The sequence below is a fragment of the Macaca thibetana genome, chromosome 1, assembly GCF_024542745.1.
Source record: "Macaca thibetana thibetana isolate TM-01 chromosome 1, ASM2454274v1, whole genome shotgun sequence".
Taxonomy (NCBI): Eukaryota; Metazoa; Chordata; class Mammalia; order Primates; family Cercopithecidae; genus Macaca; species Macaca thibetana.
In genome coordinates this window covers 214,511,268-214,529,047 of record NC_065578.1, presented here as the reverse complement: position 1 = coordinate 214,529,047, position 17,780 = coordinate 214,511,268, and the positions used below count along the sequence as shown (strand labels likewise).

General features: G+C 35.1%; 1 protein-coding gene across 14 annotated transcripts in view; it reads left to right on the top strand.

Annotated features, from left to right (window-relative positions):
• The window catches only part of CEP170 (centrosomal protein 170), a 129,066-nt gene that overhangs the window by 108,696 nt on the left and 2,590 nt on the right, over positions 1 to 17,780 (top strand). For 8 of the 14 annotated variants that reach the window (XM_050771371.1, XM_050771353.1, XM_050771324.1 and 5 more), the window contains 5 exons: positions 2,009 to 2,186; positions 4,390 to 4,560; positions 8,280 to 8,368; positions 15,294 to 15,387; positions 16,457 to 16,508. In XM_050771371.1, the coding sequence (XP_050627328.1) occupies positions 2,009 to 2,186; positions 4,390 to 4,560; positions 8,280 to 8,368; positions 15,294 to 15,387; positions 16,457 to 16,508 (584 nt within the window). The remainder of the gene's footprint in view (positions 1 to 2,008; positions 2,187 to 4,389; positions 4,561 to 8,279; positions 8,369 to 15,293; positions 15,388 to 16,456; positions 16,509 to 17,780) is intronic. The other 6 variants (XM_050771361.1, XM_050771343.1, XM_050771305.1 and 3 more) reach the window with 2 other exon arrangements.

The window sequence follows — 17,780 nt, the reverse complement described above, 5'->3', positions numbered from 1 at the left end:
CACATTTTCAAAAGAATCACATCAACAGTTAATATGTTTTTTAAAATTATATATGGAGCGATCATGTGAGATATAGCATGGCATAGTGAAAAGATTTATGGCACTTAACTATTTGTGACCTTGGCCAAAAAAATGGTCACGTCTTCTTCTGTGTCTCATTTTCCTTATCTGGAAAACAAGATGATTAATACTTCTCTTACAGAGTGGTGGTGGGAATTAAATGAGTTGAGGAATATGAAGCTGCTTTGTAATGTACTCATTATATTATAAGGGTGCCTTCTATTTATTCTAAGCTTCATGAGGACAAGGACCCTTTCTGCTTCTTCATTGTTGTAGTATTTAAGACTTAGCACAGTGCCTGGCACATAATAAGGAATCAGTAAATATTTGTTGGTGTTTTTCCTGCCTTTTTGTGTTGATAAATAAATGAGGAATTAACTGTCATTTCTTACAAAGTTTATATATTGACCATAAATTGCTTCTGTTGGTCCATAACTTCAACCTAGTTCTCTTTTTAAATCTAAATTTTTATGTAATTACTAATGTGCTTGAAAGTCTTTCAAACTTACATTTTTCGTAAGTTAAAAAAAAGTTACTTTAAGCCAGGCACATGTCTGTAATCTTAGCTATTTGGGAGGCTGAGGTCGGAGGACTGCTTGAACTCAGGAGTTCGAGACCAGCCTGGGCAATATAGCCAGACCTCCTAGGCTCTTTCTTTTTTTTTTAAGTTACTTTTTATTTCCTTTGGATTTTGAAGTTGCAGAAACTTTCACATATACTTTTAATAATATTCTGTCATTCCAAAACCTTTTCTGTGGAAATAGCCACATTGAGTTTATGGGCAGTGGATGCAACTTGGAAAACGTTAATATCTTACTGAAACGAAATGTTTCTCAAAAAACAGGAATATCAGTGGTAGGTTTTGTAAGTTTCTCCCTCTTAAAAAAAAAATCTAAAAGAAAAATCTGTTTTCCCCTTTGATTATCACTGGTAACAGTTATTTAGTTCTTCAGTCCATGTAAGTAAAAATACAAATGGCTTTATGGAAATGAGCACTAAAGCTTGGATCCGGTCCTGCCTTAGCTATGTCTAAATATGTGATCATGAGCAAGCCATTCAGGTTCTCTGAGACTGTGATAAAGTCAGATAAATCCTACCTCAAAAGAACTCGGTGGGCCTCAAGTGACATAACATGTACTAGAAAGTGCTGTGCATAGTGTAAAGTGCTCTACTAAACAGTGCAGAGTTCTTACTTTCTTGGTACTGTAGACCCCTTTGGCCATCTTGTGAAGCTTGTAGAGCCCTTCTGAGGTGTAAACATAAAAGAATTACAAAGAAATCCAATTATATTGAAATTCAGTTATGAAAATATTTGAAAGTAGTAGAGTAATTTATGGTTCTTTATTAACATTAAATAAAATGTTATTGTTGTGTGTTTAATGACTTCACTAATTTTGAAGTAGTGATGACTGTAAATGATGTTTTAAGATACCTGTAGCAACTGTAATGTGATCTCTGTTGATGACAAAAATCACCAGTATTGCTAATACCACTGTGGTTTGTTGCCTGTATTTATAATTGAAAGAAATGCTAAACGTCACTTAGAGGTTAGTGAAAATGATATTGTAATTGTTTTTTCTCATTTAAGTTCATGAACTCCTTGAATTCTATCCATTATTCCCCAAGTTTAAGAACCCCTGTGATATATTAATGCTAGTCATTAACACTAACAGTGTATGTTAAGGGCATATCTCTACTCAAGGGTATTTAAAGTACATTTATCAAGGTGATGTCTTGTAGGTTATTTGGAGTTTAGTTTCATCAATCTTAATTTTGGAATTAAGGTTTAAGAGTTTGATTATATTAACTATAAAATAGTTAATAGTTAATTTGGGGTACAAATATTTAATTAGATATACAACTTACATGACTGATTATCTCAAAAATGATTGTTTCTAGAGCTGTTTATTTAAAAGGGTTTAAACTTCTTTTCTAAAATTATTACCAGGATCAGCCAAGATCTTGCTCTCATTGCTCGGGAGATCAACGATGTAGCAGGAGAGATAGATTCAGTGACTTCATCAGGCACTGCCCCTAGTACCACAGTAAGCACTGCTGCCACCACCCCTGGCTCTGCCATAGACACTAGAGAAGAGGTAGGAGATCTTCATGGAGAAATGCATAAGGTTCTTTCTTTTCTTTATTTCTTTTGCTTTTAGCTTTTTGCTTAGTTTATTTTAGTTATGTCCACCCTCCCTGTTTGCATGAAGCTCTGCATTTTCCAACTTTGCTTTAACAGTTTATTTTATGTTTTTGTAACAAAACTAGTGAAGGCTAACATTTGGTCTACTATTAACATGAAGCTGGAAAATTCTTTAGAAACAGCATTTTGCCTGCTAATTCTTGGTCCATAGGTTCACTTGAAACATGAATATAAATGGTACCTTGAAAAGCAACCCAAAATTTGATAAATGATTATATAAAGTTTCTATAAAGTTTGACTATGAAAATGCTCCAATTAAAAGTATTTTCATTGCTAGTTATCTAGAAGATACTCCGATAACAAAGAAAGAGAAAAATCCTACAGTTTCACTGCTTTAATAATTCTTTTGATAAATACCCATATACTTAAAGATATTTTGAAAAATTGAAATATGTATGTAATATACACACATACAAATACATATTCAGAACATTTTTATAAAGTCTGGAATACAAGTTAGCATATATAGACTATTACCCATCCAATATCAATATCAGGGCCTCTTACAGTACAACTCCAGAAGGCGCCATTTGCATAACATTGCTCCAGACAGCGCCTTTAACATATAATACAAAATTAGTGGTACTCTTTGGCCATGTTGGCTGTTTTGATCTGGGACAGATATGTAAGCAAAGGATTGGCATTTAAAAGAATGAACTTCTGTGTTTGGAGATTGGCAGACTGGCCTTGCTGCCAGTTTTAATGCAGACCAAAGAACTAGGAATGATTTTTACATTTTTGAATGGCAGGAAAAAACATCTAAAGAACACTAGTTTGCCACATGAAAATTACATGAAATTCAAATTTTGGTGTTCATAAATAGTTTTATGAGAACACAGCCACACTCATTTGTTTAACTCTCATCTATTGCTGTTTCTTTGCTACAGGGGCAGAACTGAGTAGCTGAGAGAAAGATTGTATGGCTACAAAGCCTGAACTTTTATTATCTGTCTCTTTGTGCATAAAAGTTTGCCAGCCCCTGATACTAATTGTTCTGTTTCTTCAATTTTACAAGATAATCCTAAATAGTAGGCAAAAATGGCTAGCCTTTCTGACAAATTTAATTGTGGTAAACTGTGCTAATAATATTTTCTTCATTTGCTTTTTGTCACATTTATTCTTTAATCTGATTCTTTAATGGTCACTTTTTTGTTTGTTTTCCTTCAATGTGTTGTTTAACTTATTAAATGATACTTCATCAATCTGTGTAGAGTTTTGTTACCACATTGATCAAATGTAATTGTATATGAAATCATCGTTATTGATGAAAACCTTAAGGATCGTCCTGGTGGCAAGACATACACAATTCTTCTGGTACATTTAAAATGATGAAGATATTATTTTCTCAGCTTTCTAACTAAATTTTACCTAACATGATTATACATTCACTCAGACCCAGTAAAATTACTTAAACATTCCATTGAATAAATTTCATTTTTTTTTTGTTTGTTTTATTTCAGAATATTGTACTAGGTTGATTCCCTCTTCAGTAAACCCGAGTTACTTAGTATTGTATGTCTGTGATTTGCACTGTAGATGGCAGTATATCATTTTTATTAGAATGTGAATTTCTGTAGCATTGTTAAAAGTTTATTTGACTAAGACCAAAATATTTATTTTGTGGTTTAAAAAAATATTTTCCTTTTGTAAACTTAATTGGAATTTGCAATTTATGTATCTTGTGAAGAAATTTGACACCTGGATTTGGGGAGGAAAAAAAGGAAAAACAAGATAGGAAACTAAAAGAAAAAGAAACATTATTTTATACTGGTAAGGCAATGTGTGTAAAATGAAACTCATTGTCCATCTACGTGGCTCAGCTTTTTTTCTATTTACCGTCTGTTTTCCATTTGGAGAAAATCTTATCCATGGAAGAATTAAATTTAACATAGTTACATATTTTAGATTTTGAAAATAAAACCTATGTAGATGAACCTCGATTTTATAAAGGAAATACCTTTGAAGTGCTTATAAAAAGAAAGAGTAATTGGTTTATTGAAGATGTCATGCCTCTGTTACTACTTGAGAATGGAATAACTTCTGTCTAATCATAAAAATTGTAATGCCAGTATTGGTACTTTTTCAAATTACTGTGTTCTCATAAAGGTTTGCTTTTGTCCCGTTAGTTGGTTGATCGTGTTTTTGATGAAAGCCTCAACTTCCGAAAGATTCCTCCATTAGTTCATTCTAAAACACCAGAAGGAAACAACGGTCGATCTGGTGATCCAAGACCTCAAGCAGCAGAGCCTCCTGATCACTTAACAATCACAAGGCGGAGAACCTGGAGCAGGGATGAAGTAAGTAAACTATAAATTTTAACATACGGCAGAAGAAGCATGTTCCGTAAGTGAGAATAGGAGGAACCATTCAGTAAGTAGGGCTGGGGAAAAAGTGATTCTCCTTAATAAATGCAATGAAATTGCACCATGACATCACATCATATACAAATAATTAACTCCAAACGAATTTAGTTATTAAATAATGCAAGAAAAACTGTAAAACTTTTACTTAAAAAATACAGACAAATTTCTTTCAATATTGTACTAGGGAGTGATTTCTTAAGAGAAACAAAAAGTTTTGGCGTTAGAAAATTGATACATTTGAGTATATTAAAATAAAGGACTTTTTCTTTATAAATAATAAAGAAGGTAGAAATACAAGTTACAAACTTTTGCAAAACATAAAGCCTATGAAGGATTAGTATACAGTATATATAAAGGACTCCCTCCAATCAATTAAAAAACACAATAGAAAAAATCTGCAAAAGACATGAACAACATTTCACCAAAGAGAAAATACCGAGGCGGGCAGATCACTTGAGGTCAGGAGTTTCAGACCAGCCTGGCCAACGTGGGGAAACTCCCTCTCTACTAAAAATACGAAAATTAGCCAGGCATGGTGGCACGTGCCTGTAATCCCAGCTACTCAGGAGGGTGAAGCAGGAGAATCGCTTGAACCTGGGAGGCAGAGGTTACAGTGAGCTGAACCCACACCACTGCACTCCAGCCTGGGTGACAGGGTGAGACTCTGTCTCCGAAGAAAAAAAAAAAAAAAATGACAAAAAAAAGAGAAAATATTGAAGGCCTAGAAAACATAAAGGGATGTTTAACTTAACGAGTGTTCAGAAAAATGCATGTCAAGACTACAGTGAGATTGTAATCATTCAATTGTTGGCACGTTAAAAAGTCTTAAAATGTTAAGTACTGGAGGAAATGTAGATACATAGGCTTTCTTATGTGTGGTTGGTGGAGGTTAAGTTGGTGCTGTGGCTTTGGAAAACAGTTTGACACTATCTCCTAAAGTTGAAAATAAAGACATCACATGACCTAGCAATTTTGCTAGTGTATGTACAAGAAAAACCCCTTCCTATTGACAGTAGAAGTTACATTTATAGTAACATTGTTGACAATACCAAAAACTTGGAAACTGTTTACATCAGCTGAAAAGTGAATGTATAAACTGGTATATTCCTAGATTGAACAATTACAGAGTAATAAAAAATTCAAGGATATAAAGGAGTTCCTTCATCAAAGAGTGGTTATTTCAAATACTACTATGGAAAGAGGTGATTTAGGAACAACACACAGGCCGGGCGCGGTGGCTCACGCCTGTAATCCCAGCACTTTGGGAGGCCGAGGCGGGCGGATCACAAGGTCAGGAGATCGAGACCACGGTGAAACCCCGTCTCTACTAAAAATACAAAAAAAATTAGCCGGGCGCGGTTGTGGGCGCCTGTAGTCCCAGCTACTCGGGAGGCTGAGGCAGGAGAATGGCGTGAACCCGGGAGGCGGAGCTTGCAGTGAGCCGAGATCGCGCCACTGCACTCCAGCCTGGGCGACAGAGCGAGACTCCGTCTCAAAAAAAAAAAAAAAAAAAAAAAAGGAACAACACACAGAGGTGGTATATGCTTAAGGGCTAGGTACAGGAAAAGTGTAGAAAGAAACAGTTGACAAGAGGAGATTGATGATAGATTAATATTTGTGGATCCCTGGATTTAGGAATAGGATCTTGAGATTATTATGTAAGAATATGTATGTTTCTCATGGTACTGAGTAGAAAAAGATCTACCTGGTGGAAAAGTATGCAACTAGCCTGAAAGTTACAATTGACGTATACTAAAAAGTTTTAAAGCATACTTGATCTGTCCTGGCCTAATAGTTGATTTGTTCTTGGTGTGAGGAAAAGGGCCCATTCTCTAATCTTATTCTACTCATTCTGTCCTGATGTCTAGGAAGACAAATTTCTCCAAACGTAATAAAACTATGTGGAAGAAGTTTATGTTTTTAAAGAGAATGGAAACATCTACATTGATAGTTATCTCAAGGTTGATATCAGGAATTTATTTAATGCTTTGTGACAACAAGCTAAACTTCATGAGCAAAGAAAAGAGAAATATCCTATTCTGTGTTGCAATCTTTCCTTAGACTCTCCTGCCCTTTCTCATGCCTTCCTAATTTGTATATGTCTTCCATCTTTATTTGATTGTTTTCTTAAGGCCCACAAAAACCATTTTGCTTATTTATCCTTTCCTTGACAATGTTACTTTTCACAACCTAAATAACATTTTATTGCCCACTAAATTCAAATCCTTGTCATTCTGAAGTTAGTTCACATTTTTCCATGATCACTTCCTTATTTATGCCACTCATCAATGAACTCTCTTTCGTTAGAATTATTATTATTTTTTTATTTTGAGAGGGAGTCTCGCTTTGTCGCCAGGCTGGAGGGCAGTGGCGCTCTCTCCACCCACTGCAACCTCTGCCTCCCAGGTTCCAGCAATTCTCCTGCCTCAGCCTCCCAAGTAGCTGGGACTACAGGCATCTACCACCATGGGCAGCTAATTTTTGTATTTTTAGTAGAGATGGGGTTTCACCATGTTTGCTAGGATGGTCTCGATCTCCTGACCTTGTGATCCACCCGCCCCAGCCTCCCAAAGTGCTGGGATTACAGGCGTGAGCCTCTGTGCCCGGCCTCATTAGAATTCTTACAGCACCGAATCTCAAAATTTATCTGAACGTCTTTTCTTGTTTTGTAGACCTTAGGCTTTCTGATAAAACGTGTAATCGTATTCCCTGTATATTACCATCATCTCCCCCAGTGATCTTTAAACCTTTTTGCCATCTAGGGCCTTATCTTCTGTTTTCTTTCAGACGCCAGATACAGTACTGACAATATAAGGAGCTGATTTTGAAAACCAGATCTAGACTCACATTTTGTCCTTTTTCTACCATGCTTCATTAGCTTTGCCTTTCATGATTTGGCCTAGGGCTTGGCAAACTTCAGCCCATAGGCCAAATCCAGCCTGCCACTTGTTTTGTAAAAGTTTTGTTCCAACACAGCTATGTCCACATGCATGATTTGCTCATTATCTATGGCTGCTTTCACACTGCAAAGGCAGACTTGAGGAATTGTGGCAGAGACCCTATGTCCCTCAAAGACTAAACCTTCACCCTCTGGCTCTTTACAGAGGTTGGTGACCCCTGGTTTTGCCCATGCATCTCAGCTGGAGTAATACCAACACCCCGTATAAAAACTTACTATTTTGAGTAAATTTTTAAAAAAGTATCTTTCCCACTAGACTCTTTGCTGGAGAACAGGGATTGTACTCTTCTGGATTTCTGTATTCACGTTACTTGGTGAAAGAATAAATAATAAACTTAGTACTCTAAGTTCCTTGTATCTTCTCTTTTATACTTCACGTGCAAGTAAGAGAGACAGGATCATGATAGTAACTGAAGATAAACTGAGGATAAAATGGGTTGTGTTTGGAAACTGATAAGACCAAAATAACATGGAAACTTGACAAGCTATTTAATAAAAGAACTCCTTTGTTAATAGTGTGTCTTTCACTTTCTCATTTTAGTTACGTATTAATTAAATTCTTCATTGGTTTATAATTAAAATAAGCATGAATACTAACTGCCCCTAACTATAGTGACTTATGACTGGTGATCCCAGTAGTTATACAATATAGGGGTAATATTTTAATATCTACTTTTTTCTTTGGCTGTTGCAGGTCATGGGAGATAATCTGCTGCTGTCATCTGTCTTTCAGTTCTCTAAGAAGATAAGACAATCTATAGATAAGACAGCTGGAAAGATCAGGTACATATACATATAGCTTATGTTTTTTAACTTTAATATCACCTCACTTTGCTTTTTGTTGCTTTTTCTCAAGGCTAAAAATGTATCGTCAGAATGAATGTGTTTACCTTTGGAAAAATTTGTCCCAAAGTAAAAATCTATCCAGTACTACTTTATAACTTTAAATTTATTACTAATTCAAAACATAAATAGACTTACAGATTTTATTTAACAGTACTTCAGAAATCCATGCTGCTATTGCTTATTTCTGATTCCTATAATTAAAATTTAAAATGTAATGAAACAGTATTTGAACATGGTTTGTGAATTGTAATATTCCACACAAATATAATTCTATATTGCTTATATATTGAAATAATATATTTTATCAGCGTTTGATAAGTACCAAGAAGCCATTAAATTTTTTCAAAAATAATTTCAAAAACACCATTTAAAACTTAAAGTATTCTTAAAAACAGTCTGTTTAGCTTAAAACAATGTGTTTTAAGTTATCTTGAGCCTGTATCTTAAAAATGTCTTAAAGGTGGCCGGGCGTGGTGGCTCACACCTATAATCCCAGAACTTTGGGAGGCCAAGGTGGGCGGATCACGAGGTCAGGAGATGGAGACCATCCTGGCTCACATGGTGAAACCCTGTCTCTACTAAAAATACAAAAAAATTAGCTGGGCATGGTGGCAGGCACCTGTAGTCCCAGCTACTCAGGATGCTGAGGCAGGAGAATGGCATGAACCCGGGAGGCAGAGCTTGCAGTGAGCCGAGATCATACCACTACACTCCAGCCTGGGCAACAGAGCAAGACTCTGTCTCAAAAAAAAAAAAAAAAAATCTTAAAGGTGTACGAGAACTTCTCTTCACTTTATTGCCTCCTAAAAGAATATTAATTTAAAATTCCTTATGTTAAAAATAATGTACTCTGCACTGTCTTGTCCCGTTTTTCTATTTATTTTAAAATGTGTGTCTTTTTAGCAAAAGTAATACATGAACATGGTTAAAAAATATAAATCTTCCAGAAAAAATGTATATTATATCTAATAGTGGTGTGTTTCCCCACTCTGGGTTCATTTCTCAAAGGTTTATACAAATATGATCATATTTTATTTGCTTTTGTACCTTGATCTTTCCTCTTAATTAGATCTTTACTTTTCCCAAAGAGTATGAGTGAAATGTATTGACAGACCCCTCCATATTTGATTGGAATATGAGGCATGCTGCCTAGTGAAAAAACAGCTGAGTCTGGGTGCAGTGGCTCATGCTTGGTAATCCTAGCACTTTGGGAGACCAAGGCAGATGGATCACTTGAGCCTAGGACTTGGAGACCAACCTGGGCAATATAGTGAGATGAAAAAAAAAAAAAAAATTGGTTGGGCATGGTGGCACATGCCTATAGTCCCAGCTACTTGAGAGGCTGAAATGGAAGGATCACTGGAGCTCATGAGTTCAGAGTTACAGTGAGCTGTGATCGTGCCAGTGCACCGCAGCCAGGGCAACAGAGCAAGACCCTATCTCAAAAAAAAAGCAATAGAACATTTAATGTTTGGCTTTTCGTAAGGAGTACCTTGTACATATAAATAATGTCGAAAGTGTTTTTAATGACTGCCATTACATACCTATCCATTGTTTTTTTTTGAAGAGAATTTACCTTTATCAAATCCTATATATTCTTATGAATTTTAAACAGACTTAATTTTTACAGAATAATATTTTAATATTTACTTATTAACAAATAAGTATTAAGTACATTCTAGTCACTTTATAATTAGACATTGACAAAACAAAGACCCCTGTTCTCATGGAATTTACATTCTATACCATGTAAACCAATCAGCTTGTATTAAGTTAGCTATTTCTGCTATCAACACGATTTGACTTAATTTCATTATTTCACTTGATTTTCCCTGTATTTTACTACTTACATTTTCTGTTTCCACTTGAAGCCCAATTACCTGCATTAACTTTTTCTTAATACTAAAATCACTGCTTATATTGATGAGATAAAAAGTATAAGAACAATATTAATTTCAGGTATAAACTGGAACCTTATTAACTAAGAAATTTTAAGGGTTATAACTGATTTTAGAGAAATTAAAGTAGTTGCATGCTGTTTATAAATACCACATTTTATAAATCCTGATAGGGCTTATAAATGAGTCCATTGTTTTTCTTTTACTCACACTCAGTGATTAAGTAATTAGCACCCTATTATTGTCTTATGTAAGATATAGTACATGTTTTCCCCTTGTGACTCCATCATTCCCAGGTTTACTTCTTTCACAAGTAAAAGAATCTCCTTCACTGTGCAACTCATTCACCTATGATTTGCTAATATATCCTATGACCAGAGACAAATGAAGTCCACCATTCCCTGGGGTAAAGCCTAACTGAAATTTGTAGGGAAAAAAAATTTTAAACTTATTAGTTATTACACATGAATAAACAAATCTGTAGGCCTCAATCACACAGCTGCTTATTAATACCATGGTTCATGCCTCAGATTTGGCTCAAGCATTCATTGTAGTTAAATGTAATATATAATTGTTATCATTTTTATTTTAGTTCCACTAAAATTATTTTCTAGACCTGGGGCATTATGGAAGGATTATTAACCAAAGAAATAAATAAATGAAATAAACATTGGTTAAGATCATATTATGTGGGAATAAAGTCTCCAGACTCATTCATTCATTGAATGATTTTTGATTATATGTTATTTGTCTAGCACTGTTTTTGATGTCCTCACATTTTAGTGTAGAAGGCAGGTAAACAGGTAATTACAGTTCAGTGTGTTAAGGGAAATACATGATGGTTACTATGGAAGCCCATAGCAAGGGCACTTTGGAAATTCAGAGAAGGGCTCTTAGAGAAATTGCCATGCAGTTTAAGTCCTGAATGATGAGGAGAGGAGTTAGTCAAAAATTACGTGAAGTGAAAGGGCCAGAGTATGGTGAGAGATGACACTAGAGAGATGAGGATGAATCTGTTTTGGCAGAATTTGTTAAGTAGTTTGGATTTTATCATTATAAACCTTAGGAAGCTAATATATCCAATATGGGTCCTCTTGATACACCAGTGTTACCCATAAAAAAATTATGAGAGTCTTGTATGGTCATGTGGCTTGTAACTGGAAAACCCTGGAGTCTCCTCACCTATAAACAAGTACACCATGTTTTTTTCATCCTACCTGCTGAAGTATAGGTCGTCGTCCCTGATAACTGGATTCTTAACCACTCATTCATTTATTCAGCAGATGTTCACAGATTACCTGCCCTGTACCATTCTCTTCCTTACCACAGAGCAGCTTTCCTACATTCTGTAGTCTTCCCCCAAAGAAAAATATTTTTTATAGCTTTGACATTGAACTAAAATTGAAAACAAAGAACACATTGCTGATGGATTGATAAACTGTATTGTCTCAGAAAGTGACAGAATTTATGAAGTTTAAAAAAAGATGCAGAAAAATGCCTCAATAAAGTTATACATAAATACAGAATGTTTAATGTATTGGAATTGCCTTCAGTTTGAGCGTTGAGTTTGGACACTATGGCAGGTTTTATGGAAGGTAATGAGGATAAAACCATTTCTATTATTAAAGCGTTTCCAGTATAATTGGCAAGGTGAGGTGCATATAAAATCAACTATTGTACAAGATAGCATAAAACAGATTAGTGCTCAGTTAGAGATATAAAGGCAAAGAAAGGATCACTTTCACCTAGGATGATTAGAGAAGGCTTTGGGAAGAAGATATTGTTCAAAGGTAGACCTGAGTTGTGATAACCAAACCTAAGGGGTAGAGACCTGGGCCGTCTGCATGAAAAGTGCCAGGGTAGTTTGAGCATCAACTGGTCTTTAAGCTTTGTGTCAGGAGTTATAACCTCAGATGTCTACTGGGGTTCATCCTAGAGGCACGCATATTTACATTGTATGAACACTGTCTGCTGAATCAATTGTTAAATATTTATATAGGAACTCCTGTTGTATGTACAGCATTCTCATCGCATTCCATGTGAAAATGACCCCCTTAGGTTGTGTCACACAGCTTTGCATTGGTAGGCCATCAATTCGCAACCCTTAGGTTGTGTCGCTCGGCCTTGCATTGGTAGGCCATCAATGCACAACTCGGCGTTTGCATGTTTTAATGGCTAGTACTAGAGAATTGGTTCTGGCTCGTAGGATAGGAGCCTGAGACTTCTGTTTGTTTCTTTCCCTAAAACCAATGGCTTTATCAAAAAGTATCCTAACTTAATTCTTAAATTATTGAATGAAATGAGCTTTGGAATTTTATGTATTTTCATGCTGAAGTTTAGCTTATTTTAAATCCATAATGTAATCTGAATATGACTTTGAAAGCTATGATTTTTCAGTTTAAAACTGATAAGGACCTTTGAACAAAAACAAGTTCTGATCATTATAGCCTGGTCTAAACTAATTTCTTGGTCTAATTTTCTGATTCTCTAGTATTTAAATATTACATTAAAGTTTATTTCATAATGTCAAAATGGCGAGTTTGGGCCGGGCACGGTGGCTCACGCCTGTAATCCCAGCACTTTGGGAGGCCGAGGCAGGCGGATCACAAGGTCAGGAGATCGAGACCACGGTGAAACCCCATCTCTACTAAAAATACAAAAAATTAGCCGGGCGAGGTGGCGGCGCCTGTAGTCCCAGCTACTCAGGAGGCTGAGGCAGGAGAATGGCGTGAACCCGGGAGGCGGAGCTTGCAGTGAGCCGAGATCACACCCACTGCACTCCAGCCTGGGGGACAAAGCGAGACTCCGTCTCAAAAAAAAAAAAAAAAAAAAAAAAAAAGGCAAGTTTGACTTCTTAGATCTGTACCATTATATTTACAAATTGTTTTTTGTGTTTTGTTTTTTTGTTGTTTTTTGTTTTTGTTTTTTTTCTGAGACGGGCTAGAGTACAGTGACATGATCACAGCTCACTCACTCAGTGCAGCCTTGACCTCCCTGGGCACAAGTGATCCTCCCACCTCAGCCTTCTTAGAAGCTAGGACTACAGGCATCTGCGCCACACCTGGCTAATTTTTTTGTATTTTTTATAGAGACGAGGTCTCGCCATGTTGCGCAGGCTGGTCTTGAACTCCTGGCAGCAAGTGATCCACCCAGTTTGCCTTCCTAAAGTGCTAGGATTACAGGCATGAGCCACTGTGCCTGGCCAACAAACTGTATTTTAAAATAAACCTTTTATTTCTTCAGTGGCGCATTTTTTTTTCAGGGACCATAGGTAACTATTCTAACCCATTTTCACCAAAGGTGAAATGTCTATGGTTTACCAGTTTTAGATCCACAAACACTATACTCAGTAGCCATCCTCTGGAAAAATTCACTGAATTTTTAGCACTGTGTGGCTAAACAGAGACTTTCTTTATTGTGTAAGTCCATTAAAGTTCTAAGTTGGTCCATGAAATAGTCATTATTTCCTTATTCTCCATCAGTCCTAATGCTGCAAGGACTCTTTTGTAAGAACGTAATAGTTTAGAAAAGATGGCTGGCAAGGGTGTTTATTTTTTTTGAGTTTAGAAAATTTAATAAGTAGGCAATAAGAATATTCTTATACCAGATTCTAGACCCATTGTCACGTTAAGCAAATGTTCCAGACTCGATGTGATGTTAATGAATTTCGTGATTTTACATAAGGTAAGTCTGGTACGTTGATCTTTGAAGAAATACCAGCACAAATATTCACTTAGTTTACTGCTTAAATGCTGTTCAGCTTCCAGTAGTAATAAATTTACATGAGATTTATAGTGTTTACACTAGATTTCCAGACGTACTGAAGAAATTTTAAAAGAAACCAAAAAAGTAGCTAGTATTTTACATCTTTCTAAAACTGCTGAATCATGTCTGATAGATTCTAAAGTATTAGAGAGAAAAATGTCCCACATTTGGAAGGCACATCAAAATGTTGTGGTCCTTTATTTTATAAGTTATTTGATGTTAGGGTAATGATAGAATAATTATCTTTATTGGCAATTGTTTTTATCAAAAGAATAGCATCCTAATTCCTAATAGGTTATTATGTACAAATATACTAACACGAATTAACAATTTTTAAAGAAAAGCACAGTAAGTACTCCCAATTTTCAGTCTTTAAAATAATATACACACTTTTCTTGATCAATAAGGTGCTTATTCCTATATAAAGAAGTCTTTACAGACACAATTGTTTATACCTAATTCAATCTGTTTATCTCACTTATTCCTATACTTCATATATTCTCTCTGAACAAAATTGCATTTTTTTTATAAGTGACAGTTACACAGTCGTTTCTCCTTATAATCAGGTGATACATGTTGTTCCAAGACACCCAATGGATGCCTGACACCACAGATAGTTCTAAAACCTAATATACTGTGTTTTTTCCTACACATACATGCCTATGATAAAGTTTAATTTATAAATTAGGCACATTAAGAGATTAACCATGGTAACTAATAATAAAATAGAAGATTTATAAGAGTATACTGTAAAAAAAAGTTATGTGAATGTGGTCTTTTTCTCTCTCTCCCTCTGCCTCTCCCGAAATACTGTAATAGTTTCGGACTACGCTTGACTGCCACTAACTAAAACCTTGGAAAGAGAAACCGTAGATAAGAGGGCATTACTGTATTGTAAATTATAAATATTAAAGTTTTGAGGTCATAACATCTTTACATTTGTTTTATATTTTGTTTTCAATAAAGATAAGATAAACAGTAAAAAATGTATTCATGTATTAATAAGCATTCAATTGGAGCTCATACACATTCATTAATTGGTATTGTTGGCTTAGTATTTTAATTCTCAATTTATGCAATGGTTGGATTTTTTTTCTTCATGTACCTTTGAAAAGATATGTTGTTTTGGTATCATTAACAAAAAAGTAATAAGTTTTTAAAATATAAAAAGTTATATGCTTATGTTTTTTGATTTATAGAATATTATTTAAAGACAAAGATCGGAATTGGGATGACATAGAAAGCAAATTAAGAGCCGAAAGTGAAGTCCCTATTGTGAAAACCTCAAGCATGGTATAGTAATTTTTCTTGAAGATTAAAACATTTTAGTAGAGTTTTATTTTAAGGAAAATACCCTTATTTTTGAGCTATTCGTTGATTTGCTTTTTCAAAAGAATATATAAATGCAAACTTTTGGGAAATTGTATTGCTTCTACTGACTCACAGGTTTAAAATGTTGATTGTTTCAGAGTTGCAGAGGGTATGAAGGAGGCGCCTTTTGTGTTTCTTACTAGTATATATTCTTCTTGTAATAATTAAACATTAGAAACATGAAATTTTTAAAGAGAACCAAATTTAACTTGAAAATATTAAGTTGACATAAGTTGTTTCCATTTACTTAATGTAATACTTATCTTTTTAAAAGAATTTGTAGAGATTTTCATTGCTCAGAATACAATTATAATATTGAGGTTGCAGTTTATATGTTTTTACAAAGATAATTTGAAGGCATTTTTACATAGTCACTGCAAGGTTGATTAATAAGAATTTTTAAAAATCTTTGCGGCCGGGCAGAGTGGCTCACGCCTGTAATCCCAGCACTTTGTCAGGCCAAGGAGGGTGGATCACTTGAGGTCAGGAGTTCAAGACCAGCCTGGCCAATATGGCAAAACCCTGTCTCTACTAAAAGTACAAAAACTAGCCAGGCATTGTGGCGGGCGCCTATCATCCCAGCTCCTTGGGGGACTGAGGCAAGAGAATTACTTGAACCTGGGAGGAGGAGGTTACAGTGAGCCAAGATTGCACCATTGCACTCCAGTCTGGGCAACAGTGAGACTCAGTCTCAAAAAAAAAAAAAAAAAAAAAAAAAAACTTTGCTTAAATAGTAGTAAATGACTTTAAACTTTTCATCTGCTACAATCATCTCACTGAAAAATCATTCTATTTCATTGTAATTTAAATATTTTAGTTTGAATCTTGTTTAGTAGATATAATTATTTCATATCATGTTGCTATTAATGTAATAAGTACCATGTAGATAATATTAAGTGTTCCAAATAAAATGAGAGTGAAATTCATTGCTTGTAAACGGATACCATTTAGCTAAAGTAGAGGCTAATTTTTGTTATTGCTTTCCCTGCAGGAGATTTCTTCTATCTTACAGGAACTGAAAAGAGTAGAAAAACAGCTACAAGGTAAATAGACTACTGAATTAAGTATAAAGAGCTACTAATTTAGAATAAGTGCCTTCTAAGTGGTATTTCTTAAAATATTCTTATTGTTAGCATATTATTTGATTAAATGTAATGACATACATAAAATATAGAGTTCTATACATTCACATTACTCATAAAAAGGAATTTTTTAAGCCCAGTGTAAAAATTAAAAATATAATAAAGATATATGTGGGGCATATTTTAGTTCATAGGTTTGACAATAGGCTAGATGTCATAAACTAATTGACATTTTTTATGTATTAAATAATACGTGAAAAATATATAATAAAGTTGTGTTAATTAGCATTATTTGTGTGATTTGACAATTCTTAAATTATGTTGGTGGTGTATGTAACCTGAAACAAACTTACATTCTAATAGAAATAATAGTTGCTTAGTTAACAAGAAATGAGTACATATTGGCCATAGAGACCAGAAGAGAAAGGAGAGGAGAAAATGAAAGAGACTGCCCTCTAAACTGTGAAAGGGACGTTGTTTGGTTTGTGTCAGAGCTGGATTGTACATTAATGCCTGTGTATCTCTTGACCTAGAAGTCCCCAGTGGCACAACAAGCAGGTTCCATAGTCGACTGCTGATTCTACTGAGTCTTTATCTATTGAATAATCATAGGTACATATGTGGATCCTATCAAAATGATTTTTAACCTTTATTCAGCCCCAGCATACCTAAGGGTTATGATACACCCCATGAGTAAAAGCGGCTTGCTAACACAGTGCTTCTTAGCTGGTAGACTGGGGGTATACTTTTAAAAGTACCTTCGACATGATTCTTACATCTGTGTTACTTCCTTCTCCCAACTCCCTACTCTGCCCAGTGCCAAACTGAAAATCACAGCCTGTGAACTTTCCATGTCAACCCAAAGATCTTTTGGATTGAAAGCTGATCTTTAACTGACTCCTCCCATACAGGCAGCAAGTTTGTTTGGCTTTGCAAGCTGCCCTGCGATATTAGTCTGTAGGCTCTGAGGGAACCCCTGTATCTCAGTGGTATATACAGCTGATACCCTAGCACTCTGGCCAGGCTAAATGACATATTCTGTGGTAGTATTCAAAGTATGCTGATGTTCTTCTGGCCTCTCTAGCCTTGAGGTTACTCTGAACCCTGACTTAGCAGCTAATTCCTCAGTTATCTGAGTGATAAATAGGGTTTAGATATTTATTAAAAATCATATTCAGTATTTTCTTTATCCTCTCACAATAATGAAGACAAATTTCAACAAGATTTTTCTTG